This window comes from Dromiciops gliroides, chromosome 2 (assembly GCF_019393635.1).
Source record: "Dromiciops gliroides isolate mDroGli1 chromosome 2, mDroGli1.pri, whole genome shotgun sequence".
NCBI classification, from domain to species: domain Eukaryota; kingdom Metazoa; phylum Chordata; class Mammalia; order Microbiotheria; family Microbiotheriidae; genus Dromiciops; species Dromiciops gliroides.
Genome location: NC_057862.1, coordinates 284,133,652 through 284,147,841, shown reverse-complemented (window position 1 = coordinate 284,147,841; position 14,190 = coordinate 284,133,652). Strand labels below are relative to the sequence as shown.

The 14,190-nt window shown below is 34.7% G+C and overlaps 1 protein-coding gene across 13 annotated transcripts in view; it reads left to right on the top strand.

Annotated features, from left to right (window-relative positions):
• Window positions 1-14,190, top strand: part of RAPGEF6 (Rap guanine nucleotide exchange factor 6) — a 210,147-nt gene that overhangs the window by 162,248 nt on the left and 33,709 nt on the right. For 10 of the 13 annotated variants that reach the window (XM_043990171.1, XM_043990164.1, XM_043990161.1 and 7 more), the window contains 3 exons: window positions 10,020-10,231; window positions 11,852-11,975; window positions 14,136-14,159. In XM_043990171.1, coding sequence (XP_043846106.1) covers window positions 10,020-10,231; window positions 11,852-11,975; window positions 14,136-14,159 — 360 coding nt within the window. The remainder of the gene's footprint in view (window positions 1-10,019; window positions 10,232-11,851; window positions 11,976-14,135; window positions 14,160-14,190) is intronic. The other 3 variants (XM_043990166.1, XM_043990162.1, XM_043990165.1) reach the window with 1 other exon arrangement.

Below are 14,190 nucleotides of genomic sequence, written 5' to 3'. Positions count from 1 at the left end.
TAAGTGCTTTTGTAAAACCTAGAGTCCCTTGGATAATGTTTATTTTCAGCGTTTTGTTTTTTTAAATTACTATATGCTCAACTTTAAATAGGGATGGGGACTATATCTGTGATTTTATTGATATAAGGAAGTTTTGGATGAAGAAACTGACTAGTGAGGTCAGTACCTTCTCTCCAATTTATAGTTTTAGAGAGTTGCCTAGAGCACTGAGAGATTAACTGACTCGCTCAGGGTAACTAGCAGAGGTGGAACTTGAACCTATGTACTCCCAGGTTTGAGGCTGAATCCATGATACAACACTGCCTCTCTTTAAATTGATTTTAAATAACGAATGCAAAGAAACACATTCATAGTTATGTAACTTAAATGAATTTTGACAATTATATCCATAAACAATCTTTTCCTTCTGTATTAGATTTTTTCTTTAATTGTTCATTCATCTCTGTATTTGTGTATGTGTATGTGTGTATACACACACACACACACACACACACACACACACACACACATATATAGTTTTTATATAGTAGTAGTATATGGCCAGTTAAGTAGTGTGCTGGATCTTGAGTCAGGAAAACCTGAGTTCAAATCTAGTCTCAGACACTTAGTAGCTGTGTGACCCTAGGTATTTCACTTAACTTCTGCCTCGGTTTCCTTATCTGTAAAATGGGAATAATAATAATAGGACATATTTCTGGGGTTGTTGGTAGGATAAAATGAGATAATATTTGTAAAAATCTTTGCAAACCTTAAATCACTATATAAATGTTATTATTGTTGTTATTTTGTATATGTCTATTCTGGTGTTTTGCTAAAATTGCTTCAGTTATAATTGTTTTATGTTCCTTAATAATTTTGAGACCATTATAGTATTATATTGAGATATTATACTGTGTTCAACAATTTGCCAGTTGTGAGACATACATTCATAGTTGCAGATCTGGTTTAATCCTCTCCTTTTAAAGATGAAGAAACTGAGGCCAGAAAGATTATCACTTACTTCAGGTCAGAACCTTAACCTAGTTGCTCTGATTCCAAGCATAGTCTTCTTTCTGCTGTATTATACTGCCTCATCATGTTTTATAAATCTGTAAATGATAAAAATTGGAGGAAAGATTTATTAATAATATTTTAAGAATAATAAACATTTTTACGTATAGTTTTGAGTTTCAGATTTTATTCCTCCTTCCCCCCTCCCCCAGGTGGTAAAGCAATCAGATTTGGGCCATACATGTGCAATTATGTAAGACATTACCTTATTAGTCATTTTATACAAGAAAACTTGAATAAAAGAAAAAATGAAAGAAAGTGAGAAATAGTATGCTTCAGTCTGTGTTCAATCAATATCAGTTCTTTCTTTGTAGGTGGATAGTATGTTTCATCATTAGTCCTTTGGAATTGTCTTGAATCATTGTCTTGCTGAGAACAGTTAAATCATTCACAGTTCTTAATCAAACAGTATTCCTGTTTCTGTGCACAATGTTCTCTTGGTTCTGCTCACTTCACTATATATCAGTTCATACAAGTCTTTCCAGGCCTTTATGAAATCATTCTGCTTGTCATTTCTTATAGCTCAATAATATTCCATTACCATCATATACCATAGCTTGTTTAGCCATGCCCCAGTTAATGGGCATTCCTTTGATTTCAAATTCTTAGCCACCACAAAAAGAGCTGCTATAAATATTTTTGTACAAATATGTCTTTTTCTCTTTTTGGGGGTGTCTTTGGGATATAAACTTAGTAGTGGATGGATCAAAGGGTATGCACAGTTCTATAGCCCTTTGGGCATAGTTCCCAAATTGCCCTTCAGAATGGTTGGATCTTTTCACAACTCCACCAACAGTGGGTTAGTGTCCCAGCTTTTCCACATCCCCTCCAACATCCACTATTTTCTTTTCTGTTGTTGTTATATTTGCCACTCTGATGGGTATGAGGTGATACTCAGAGTTGTTTAAATTTGCATTTCTCTGATCCGTCGTGATCTAGAGCATTTTTTTCATATGTCTATAGATAGATAGCTTTGATTCCTTTTTATGATAACGGCCTGTTCATATCCTTTGACCATTTATCAATTGGGGAATGACTTGTATTTTTATAATTTGACTCAGTTCTCTATATAATTGAGAAATGAAGTCTTTGTCAGAGATACTTGTTTCAAAAATTCCCAGTTTTCTGTTTCCCTTGTAATCTTGGTGTTTTTTGTGCAAAACCTTTTTATTAATTAATATTATTGAGGGAAGCGGTGTACCAGCATAATGAAAAATGAAAGTAGGCCCATATTTAAGTGGTGTACCATAAACAATTTCAATTACAACATAGATTAAACAAAACTAAAATTATCTATAAAAAGTTAGCCAACATGGGAATAATACATTTATCTCAGTTAATGAAGAGCAAATTAATTTCTGATTAAATAAGAAATTGTAGGTCATTAGGAAAGTGGATTTAATTTTTAATATTAACATATACAGAAAATATTTTATTAAACATATTATTTTTAATTAACAAGCACTTGTTTCTCCCCTCCTCTTCCCCATTGAATACATTAAATAGAAAAACCCTTGTAAGAAATGTTGTTGTCCACCTCTTTGTGACCCCAGTTGAGGTTTTCTTGGCAAACATACCAGAGTGATTTTCTATAATCCCACTTTGACTATGCATATAAAAAAATGTATGTCTCAGTCTGCATCATAAGTCCATTACCTCTCTAAGAGATCTGAGAACATTTGTTCACCGTTATTTTTCTGGAATAATGGTTAATCATTTCACTGGTTGGAGTTCTTAAGTATTTCATAGTTGTTTATCTTTACAGTGTTGTTATCATATAAATTATTCTCATTGTTATGCTTACTTCACTTTTTTCATTTAAGTCTTTCTTGGTTTCTCTTCTGTTATTTATTACAATACACAAGAATATTCCATTATATTGATATAGCATACTTTCTTCAACCATTCCCCAATTATGGGTAGTTCCTTAGTTTCTAATTTTGTCATAACAAAAAAGTTGCCATAAATATTTTTCTTCATTTATGTCCTTTTCCTTTTTCTTTATCTCCTTGGGGTATAGACCTAGTAGGTAATTATTAACGTGTCAAAGGCCTTTAAACGGTTTAGTAACTTTCTGGACATAATTCCAGATTGCTTTCCAGAATGCTTGGATTAATTAACAATATTACCAATAGTGTGTTAATGTGCCTGTTTTCTCACAACCACTCTAACATTTGTCATTATCATTTTTGATCAACTTTACCTTTCTGGTAGATTTGAAATGGAACTTCAGATTACTTTAATTTCCATTTCTCTTAATTATTAGTGATTTGGAGAATTTTTTATGACACTATTGATAGCTAATATTTTTTTCCTTTAAAGACTGCCTGTTCATTTCCTTTGATTATTCATCTATTGGGGAATTGTTTTTATAAATTTGAATCCATTCCTTATACTTGTGAGAAATCGGGCTTTATCAGAGAAACTTGCTGAAAAATCTTTTATACTTTTTTATTTCCCTTCTCATCTTAGCTGCATTCAACTTACACCTTTTTTAAACTTAATTTTCTTCATCAAGTAACAAAAATCTAACCTTTCTCCTTCCCACCCACTTAACTGAAAAAGGAAGAAATAGCAAAGTCCATCTAAAAATATGCAAACGACTGTACACACACACACACACACACACACACACACACACACACACACACACACACACCCAACTTTCTTTTGGGAGGTGGGGAGCATGCTTCTTCACAAGACTTCTGGAATCATAATTGCTCATTTGTGTTGATCAATTTCTTGCCATCTCTTTGTAATGTAGAAGGTGATGTGAGAAAAGATGTATGTTCAGCATTATGATGGAGATTTAATGCAATCTGCTCTTACTCCCATGCCCCACAGAACCTATTATCCTCATCCAGAGTCCAAAAGCATTTGTTTTATAGCCTTTCTTTTCTTTTAAATTCCTCTTAGCAATCAGTCTTCCATTGGCAGAGCTTCTTTTGCTTAGGATGAATCCTTACTTTAATCTACCCTCCCTTTTCTTTATCTCCCTCTTTCCTCACATTTCCGTGTCAAGTGAATAGTATTTTTACACCCAGTTCTCTGGAGAGTTCAAGTGAAAGAGAGGTTTAAGTGTTGCTTACCCTCTTCTTTTGTTCTTTGTTTTCTCCTTGCACACCTAAAGTAGTTGAGACAATTTTACGCCATACTTCCTTTCCCTGTTTTCCACCCATCTCCCCTGATTTTTCTTTTAACATCATCAAATTCATCTTTTAAGATTATCAAATCATAACAAAACCACTCGTGGGCCCTTTTCCTCATTATACTTCCTTTGTGACCCCTGTTGATAATAGGGTTCTGATGGGACACACATATATCATCTCCTTATAGCTCAGGTTTTTTCATCAAGAATGCTTATATGTCCTCTATTTCATTAAAGCTCTATTTTTCTTTCCCCACTGTAGGCTTATACTCATTTTTGTTCGGTAAGTTATTCTTGATTTTAAGGCTTTGTCTTTTTGCTTCTGAAATGTATTCCAAAGGCTCCATTCATTTTTAGTGGTGGCTGCTAAATCTTGTGTGAGCCTAATTGTTGCTCTTCTGTAATTGAGTTCTTTCTTTATGGCTGCTTGCAGAACTTTTTCTTTGATCTGTGATCTCAGGATTTGGGATATAATGTTCCTGGGATTTTTTACTTTGGGTTTTCTTTTAGGAGATAACTGATAGATTTTTGAAATTCTGTTTTCCCTTCTGTTTCTAAAAGAGATTTGGGAAGTTTGCTCTTATAATTACTTTATGTTGTCTAGCCCTTTTCTGATTTCAAGTATTTCAATGATTCTTTTTTTTCTTTTTTTTTTTGGTGAGGCAATTGGGGTTAAATGACTTGCCCAGGGTCACACAGCTAGTGTCAAATGTCTGAGGCTAGATTTGAACTCAGGTCCTCCTGATTCCAGGGCTGGTGCTCTATCCACTGTGTCACCTAGCTGCCCCTATTTCAATGATTCTTAACTCAGTTATCCTTGATCTCTTTTTCAGGTCAGTTAATTTTAATTTTTTATTTAATGTTTTCAGTCTTGTAACTTTGTTTTATGCACAGTAGTACAAACATTCTAGAGTGACATTAGACCATAAGATCTAGGGCTAGAGAAGAAATCACATCCTTCAGTTCTTTAATTTTACAAATGAGGAAACTGGAGAGTCCAAAAAGGTAAAATCATCTACCTAAGGTCACTTTGAAGGATATGAACAAATTAATTAATTTCAGTCATGTCTAACTCTCCATGACTCCATTTGAGGTTTTCTTGGCAAAGATACTGAAGTTATTGCCATTTTCCTTCTCCAGCTCATTTTATAGGTAAGTGTGGAAATTTATTTTGATTTGGGGACCCTACCTTTGGGCTGAGATTGGAGGGCCTTGGGCCCTCGGGTCTCCCCCCCCCCTCAGCTTCAGCTGAGTGAAAAAGCCCCTTGGGCTATACAAGACGCCAAGTCAGACAGCTGGGGGGGGGGAAGCCCCCAGCTCCCTCTGACCTGAGCAGATCCCGGAGAGCCTGTGCTGAGGCACGTGAAACTTGGAGCGCCCCCCCCCCCCCCACCAGCCGCAGCTCTGGCTGGCGGATTAGCTTGGTCTGTGGGGGTGAAGGAAGCCCCGAGATTTGAGTGGAGAGAAGAAAAGGTATATATAGACCTGGGAGTTAGATAGAAAAAAAAAAGGAGGGAGACTCGGAGACAGACTAGAGAGGGAGAACGGAAGAAGGCTGACTAGAGCAAGGGAAGCTGACTAGGAGGACGGACTAGATAGAGAGACAAGATTAAGGAGAGAACGACTGACTAGGGTAGGAAGGAGACTTGGAAGGAGACAGACTAGAGAAGGACGGACTAGGAGAGAAGCTGACTAGAGGGGAGCGGTTCAGAAAAGGAGAGCTGGGTCTGACAAGGTTACAGGCCTTAATACAAACCAGGGAAAGTGTAACGTGCCCTGAGGCCGGAGGCAGCTAAGGCTCTTATTGTATTCAAGAAGTTCGAAGCAGGTGCTGGTGCGAAAGATGCAAGAGACACAATGGAAAGAGACCACAGGAAAGCAGTCAGGTTGTACACTTTATTTCCCTGTATTCCTAATTTTAAATAGTATCTCATAAATAAACTCTGCTTTGATTATTTGGTTAAGAGGCTTCTTAATCCTGTGCTTATCAATTTGGGAGTGGAGCAGTGTGGTGGAACTTTATAAACGGCCCACATTAAATTAACGAAGTCAGATAGCCAAATAGTCAAAAGTCCCCAGTTTAGTCCTCCAGTCAGATTAGCCCCCCCAAATTAGGCTAGTCCATTCAAAAAATATTTCTACATAAGAAAACTTGAGGCAAATGGAATGAAATGACTTACCCCAGGGTCACACAGCCACTAATTTTCTCAGGCCAGATTGGAACTCAGAAAGATGAATCTTCTTGACTGCAGGCCCAACACTCTATCCAAACATTTTTTAAACATAATGCTCTTTTTTTCTTTTTGATGGCTTAACTTAGGTTATATTCCTTATAATTGGATTATTAGTTCAAAGTGTATAATAATTTTTTTTCATTCTTTTTTGTGTTTCCACATTACTCTTCTAAAGGAGTCTACCAACTCACTATTCTACTAACATTATATGAGTGTCTTTGCTTTTCTAGAGTCCTACTAGCATTATTTTTGTTTCCTATTAGCTATTTTTGCCAGTTTACCGGCTGTGAAGTACAAACATAAAATTGTTTATATTTGCATCTTTTTTTTTTTTATAAGTGAGGCAATTGGGGTTAAGTGACTTGCCCAGGGTCACACAGCTAGTGAGTGTTAAGTGTCTGAGGCCGGATTTGAACTCAGGTACTCCTGACTCCAGGGTCGGTGCTCTATCCACTGCGCCACCTAGCTGCCCCTATATTTGCATCTTTTTTATTGAGGTTTAACTTTTCAGGTATATGTAACAATAGTATATGAATCTTCTTATGTAAACTGTCGCATCATCTTTTGATGTGACCTTTGGCAAGCTATTTATCTTTCTGGGCCTGTTTCCTAATCTGAAAAATGTAGGTTTTAGTTTTGATCACTGCACATCTCTTTAAGCCCTTGTTCCTGAAATCTCATGCTACATTCCTCCAGTCGCCTTCAATCTCTGTGCTCCAGCTAAAGTGGACTGTTCTTTGACCCCAAACATATTCTCCATTGTTCCTTGGTGCCTTTGTTGATGCTGTTACTCTGTTTAGAATGCCCATCATCCCTGTCTTTGCGTGTTGTTTTCTTAACCATCCTTTAAAATCTAATTTATAAACTCACTTTTCTATGGAACTTTTCCTTTTTCTCCCAGTCTTTCCCCTCTACATATACAACTTATTTTTTTGTATCTGCTTCACTCAGCATATAATCTTATGTGTCAAAGCAGTGAAAAGTGAGATAATTAAGTACAGTCTAGCTTGGGGACAAAGGCAGGTTATTAAAGTATGAAGTTAATTTTTTAACTTGTGGAATAATTTGTGTTAAGCAAGAATATTCTGTTTTTACATGCTATTTGTATAGTAGCTTGAAGTTTGTAAAACGTTATACATACTTTATCTTACCTGGTTCTCACAGTATTCTTCTGATGTAGATGACTGTATCATTGCAGTCATCTTATATAGATGACTATGACATATGTCATTTATAAGTGATCATTTAGTTAGAACTTTAGCAGACAGGCTGTGAGAAAATTCAGCCAAAAAGTAAAACTATCTTGGAAAATATATTAGAAGCATAGAAACAAATCTTATTTAATGATCCTTCAAGTTTTTATGTCCTTGCCAGAATAAGAAAATTGTTTTTTTGCTGAGTTATTATATATTGGTATTATTGTTCAAATGATGCTGCACATTTTTAAATAGTTTGGAGACCTTTTCTATTAGATCATCCAGTCACTATGTTTCTTTAAAGCATATAGTAATTTTATTAACTCTGTTAACATGGAGCAGTATAAACATGATCTTTCCTTAGGGGAGTGTACAATCCTATTAGAGAGCTAGACCTAGCTACAGGTACAGATAATTAACTATATATTATATTTATTAAAATGTGGACATTAAATTCAGGTCAGAGCATAATGGAGTATTTTGGAAGTACTTTAACCAATTATTCCTTCCTTCATCAAGAATTTATTATTTATTCATTTACACATTTGTTTAATATATATTAATATCCAACATATTGTGGATGCAAACCTGTGTTAACACATGGAACACTTATACAAAGTGTTTTTACAAATTTATGTGTTAACACATGCATAATTTACATTTTTAAAAATGTAATGTGCATATTTGACAGAATGAGTGGTAACTTTCCCAGGGTTATACAGCCAGTAAGTGTCTAAGGATGGATTTGAATACAGGGCTTCCTATAGGGTTCTGTCCATCAATAATCTTATTAATTAGATAAGACAAGGTGGAAAACTGAACCTAGAAGCATGGAATGTTATCTATTATGTTTGGAGACAAAAAGGTTAAGGAACTATTGGTGACAGGGAAGCATAAAGATTTCTGGAGGAGGATAAATGTGGCAACAAGATTCCTTTAAAACACTGCAAGTGACAGGATCTTTGAGCACAGGAAAAGAAAGGGATTGGCCATTGAGATGAGCTGGAAGACTCTTTGTCTTTCATTTTAAGGTTAGTCAGTTAATGATCTTTTTACTAAATACCTATCTATATATTCACTGTGCAAGGCACTAGGGATTCATTTATGAAAGTTGGGCAGTTGTTGGCCTCAAGGTGCTTACATTGTATTGAAGGGATAGGACGTTCACAGACAAGGTGTAAATTAAATACAAATTGAATGTGAACTTTTGGTGTCATTTTCCAATAATACACTTCACTACAGTACAGGCACTAAACTCATAGGCAGGTTCCCTCTATACTCCACCATGCTGCCTTTCTGGATGTTGATATTTTGTTTTTCTTCTTTTGATGATTATTCATATACTTTGACCACTTAATCTACTGGAGAATGACTCTTGGTTTTATATATTTTTACCAGTTACCTACATATCTTAGTTATATTTTTTGTATTTAAATTGGTTTTGTCCAAAATTTTTCAATTTCATATAACTAGAATCGGCCATTTTATCTTTTGTGGTCTCTTCTATGCCTTGTTTGTTTATTTTTTCAAACCGTAAATATGAAAGGTACTAACTTTCTCTGAGGTTTTTTGATGAAATGACCTTTTACATTAAGGTTACTTACTTACTTGTAATTTGTTTAGATATATGATATGAGATGCTGATCTAAATCTCATTTCAGCCAGACAACTTTCCATGATCCTGCATTCCTTAGGACTTGCTTTAGTATATTAGAGCCCCTTAAAAATTTTTTTATTACAGCCTACTTCAAATACAGCCCACCTCCCATGAAATCATTTAGATAATTTACTTCCATCATCTCTTTAATGTGAAAAGTTCCTTTACAGCTATATGATGCTGTTCCTGTATGTACCACTCTGTATGATACTTGTCTCTCTGTAAATCCTAGATAGATCTATCCAAGGTACTGAAGGCCTTTTTCCTTTAAGACTTGAAGGTAATATCAGGGCATCATTTAGGTTGTGATTTAGTTGTTAATACCTCCTTGACATAACTAAGGTACATTCTTCTTGTATCATACATGACATGGATATGATATTTTACTTCACTTACCAAGTACAAGCATTATTGATGATGGGTACAGCCTACTTGTATCATGTACCTTTCCAGTATTCTTTGGGTCATCATTTGCATTTTACCTACTGCTAAAACATATTAGTGAAATGGAATTTTATTTTGAGTTAAATATTAGTCCTATGATTAAGACTTCACAGTACCATCATCATTTTTTTCTCTCTAGTTAAGGATACAGTTATAATTTATTCAATATTGTTGATAAGTTATAGACAACTCAATTATTGCTAAATCTTGAAAAAATTTATCTTCCTTTTAAAAATCCTAGTTATCATTAAAATGTTTACTTTTAATGATTATTCATTAATCATTTACAGTGGCCTGAACCTTGCACCTGTTGCAAGACTCAGAGGTACTTGGGAGAAACTGCCAAGCAAATATGAAAAACACCTTCGAGATCTGCAAGATCTTTTTGATCCATCTAGAAACATGGCAAAGTATCGAAATATTCTTAGTAGTCAAAGCATGCAACCTCCAATTATTCCACTCTTCCCTGTTGTCAAGAAGGATATTACATTTCTACATGAAGGTATTTCAACCATTAAAAAAATCTAATATAACTACGTTAACAAATAATATTTTGAGAAGCTTTATTTCCAGTGTTACATAATATGAGAGAGCCCACAAATGTATAGCCCCTAGAGGTTTTTCATAATTGAAATAAATGCTGGTGTAGATAATGGAAAAGGATCATTTTCAAGACGTACTCATGCAAAGTTTTCATTTTAAAATCGTGTTTAGGGGGCAGCTAAGTGGCGCAGAGGATAAAACACCATCCCTGGATTCAGGAGGACCTGAGTTCAAATTCGGTCTCAGACACTTGACACACACTAGATTTGTGACTCTGGGCAAGTCACTTAATCCTCATTGCCCCGCCTCCCCCCAACCCCCCCCCCCAATATATGATAAAATCAGGTTTAAAGTGTTTTCAATCTCTTAGCTTTGGTATCTCTTCCAGTCCAAACAGTATAATAAGGTATGTCACTTGGGGTTTTCTCCCACTTCCTTTTTCATGTAAAGTTCTCATTTTCCAACGGAGGAAGTGGTATTAAGAATTATTTTCCTGACTCACTTCTGCAAAATAGCTGGAAGTGGTTGGATCATATGTGATAGCATCATGTTTTGCATGACTGCACATGTATAACTTATATTGAATTGCTTGAGTTCTTAGGAGGGGGATAGAGAGGAAGGAAGAGAACTTGGAACACAAAGTTTTAAAAATCGATGTTAGGATTTGTTCTTACATGTAAGGTGGGGAAAAATTCCAAATGAACAAATGAATGAGATGGCATTAGTTGTCTGAAGCACCAATTTTTCTAGTTTTAGTAGCTAGTACAATTCAGAGACTATTCAGACTAGACTGTTTAGAAACTGACTAAGCCTAGTATAGTGCTGTGAACATAATCTCCCTTCCAAATCAGACCACCAGAAACCATGCTTAGGAGGAGCCAAGCCATAGGACCCTGCGTTTCCTGTATCCATCAGTTTCACTCTCTTCTACTCAACCCCTTACTCCAGTGGTCTGTTCTAAATTTGCTAACAGACTTGATGGTCTTGATGCTTATATCGACCTCAAATTAATTAATTAATTATTGTTAGCTTATTTAAGTGCTTAATTATTCTCATATTAAAATAGGCTTCTTTGGAAGTAGCATTCGATTCTTTAATCAGAAACATTTTTAGCTGCTGCATTAGAGAATAGGACTGAGCTGTATAAATGATTAAGAGATACACTTACAAGATAGCCTAGTTTACTAAATGAGCCTATAGCATAGTAGCTAGGTTGCTTGAAAAACCTGATGCAAATGTCTAACCTACCACTCAATATTAACTCAAACACCCAACAGAGTTGATCTTTTAATGAGATAATAAATAGTATTTCTTAAAGCACTACTGTAAAATAAGTAAACTGATTCCACAAGCCAAACAAGGAGGTTTTTTTTTTTTACTTTAATGCCCTACTTTCTGTTGTAATAAGTTACTGCCTAGAAATAGGTTTAGGTAGTTTGAGAAGTTTTTCTCTTTTAAAAGCTATCTGGTACATATTAAATAAGAATGTGATATACCTTCTAACTGCTTAACTTTTGTCCAAATCTGATAAAATGTATCTAGCTCACTCCACCTTCCTAAAACTGCTTTCATTTTGTAGGAAATGATTCCAAGGTAGATGGCTTAGTAAACTTTGAGAAACTAAGAATGATTGCCAAAGAAATCCGTCAAGTTGTCCGAATGACTTCTGCTAACATGGATCCAGCTGTAATGTTCCGACAAAGGTATAATGTTGAATATAAACATTACATTGGGTGAATTAAGAGATACAGAATTTTGTATATTTTTTGTTTTAAATAGAATTATCATTATTTTTCAATTCAGATGAACTACCATATTTTTTAAAACATCATCTTTTCTGGGGTTCTTAAGGAAAACTTAATAATGTTATCTTGTTTTAACCTGGTGTGCAAAAAGCCTCAGTCAATATTTGTGTACTTTTTTGTGTTTCTTCTACATTAAAAAATTTCAAAGCCTCATTTTAATTTTGCAAAATGTATGCAGTTTCTTAAGTTGTCATAATATTGTTCAGTATTTGTTGTCACTTCTTTAGGATACTTGATGAAACTTAGGGGTACTTGATGAACAGCAGAATTCATAATCAATAGTGAACATTTTTGATTATATGCTTTACCAAGATGTAATTGATTGCATTATAAGCATAATGAATAAAAAATTTCATAGAATTTATAAGTATTCATTGACTAATTTATATTGACTCCTTGAAACCTTGCAGTTTTTTTGAAATTTACTTTTTAGATTTTTAATTACTTGTAATTAAAAATTTATGCATAAAAGAGCCATTGTATTTTGTTTGGTAAGACTTAGAGTATTAAGTAGGTCAGTTTGTGTACATTTATGGTCTTAGTCAAGGCTCCATTTCTTCCTTAGGCCCTGGACATAATAACCGATTTCAAATTGGAACAGAAAACACCAAAAGCCATGAAAATTAAATTTGAGGCAGACATAGTCTTGTTAATCAATTTTTCTTTTTGGGTTTATCCTCCCCTGCCTTATAAAACATAAATCACACTTTTGTGTTTTTAAAATCAATGCACCTGTCATTCTGGCCTTCTTTCTTATAGAGCTATTGTGTTGGGGGATCATTAAGGAAAGTCACCACATCCCTATAGCTTTTTCTTGTACTGTTGCTTAATGGCTTGGCATTTTCTGTGCTTATATGTCATGGAGTCTCTTTGAGAAGATGATATAATTGTTAAGAAGCAGACTACTCTGATTATAAAGAATGATTCAGGAATTGGCCCAGCAGGGAACAGACTTAAGAACTGCAGAAATTACCGTGTGTAAGACAGTAAAGACAGACTTAGATGAATTGGGGGGGAGGGTAGGGGGAAGCTTAAGAATGTCATGGGGATGAGTATACTTTGAGGTACTTATAAAACAAAATAAGATACTTTGATGGATAATTATTTGTGATCTTTTTCGGAACCACTTTATTTGGTAGCTATACCATCCCAGGCTGTTTTGAGTGTTAATGTGTATGAAGTACAAATGATTTTACTTATTTGAGTGGTCAAAACTTCCAGTTTTTGCTAAACCCTTTTATTTCATCTGCAAATTAAAGCCCCCAAATTGTGGTTTTAAAAAACTTTATTATATTGGACCTTGAGTCAGGAAGATCTGAGTTCAAATCCAGCCCTGGACACTTAACTAGCTGTATGACCCTGAGCAAGTCTTTAACCTCTGCCTCACTTTCTTCAAGTAAGGATAATAATAGGACCTACTTCACAGAGTTTTTGAAAAGAGCAAATGAGATAATATTCCTAAAAAGTGTCTAGCACAGTGCTAAGCACATAAAACTCTAAATAAATGCTTATTCCCTGTCCCAAGAGCAACCCCAAATTTGAGAAATTTTTTGGTCAAACTTTATTGCAAAATGTATTAAAAAGAGAATTTTTTAACTTAAAAATGAAGTTCTAAAGCCTTAGTTTATGCAGTTTTTACCGCTGTAACTTCTCTTTAAATATTATTATGTCTGTTAGGAATTATGAATGATGTTGATATTTAAAGTCTATCATTTAAATACTGTTTTTTCTAATTAAAAAAATGAACCTTTTTTTCTAATTAAAAAAATGAACCTTTGCTTGAGTTCAGTGCCAAGTATTGTCCCCATATTTATATATGTCAAATAGTGTGTGTTTCATGTTCTCTCCATGTTGTAAATCATTCCACTCCATCTCTAGCCCCCATCCCTCCCCTTGTGTTCCGTTAAAACCATTTCACTATTAGGAAACAGGTTTTTTTCTTGGTAAAATTTTCTTTTCTGTTCTGTCTGGATAGTTTCCCTGACTCTCATCTATGATCTTTCTCCTGTGCTTTCCTATTCAAACACGTGCTTGAATGTTTATGGGTCTTGCTTACAGGAAGAAGAGGTGGAGGAGTTTGGGGTAAGTGTAGAGATGAATGCAATTAAGATAA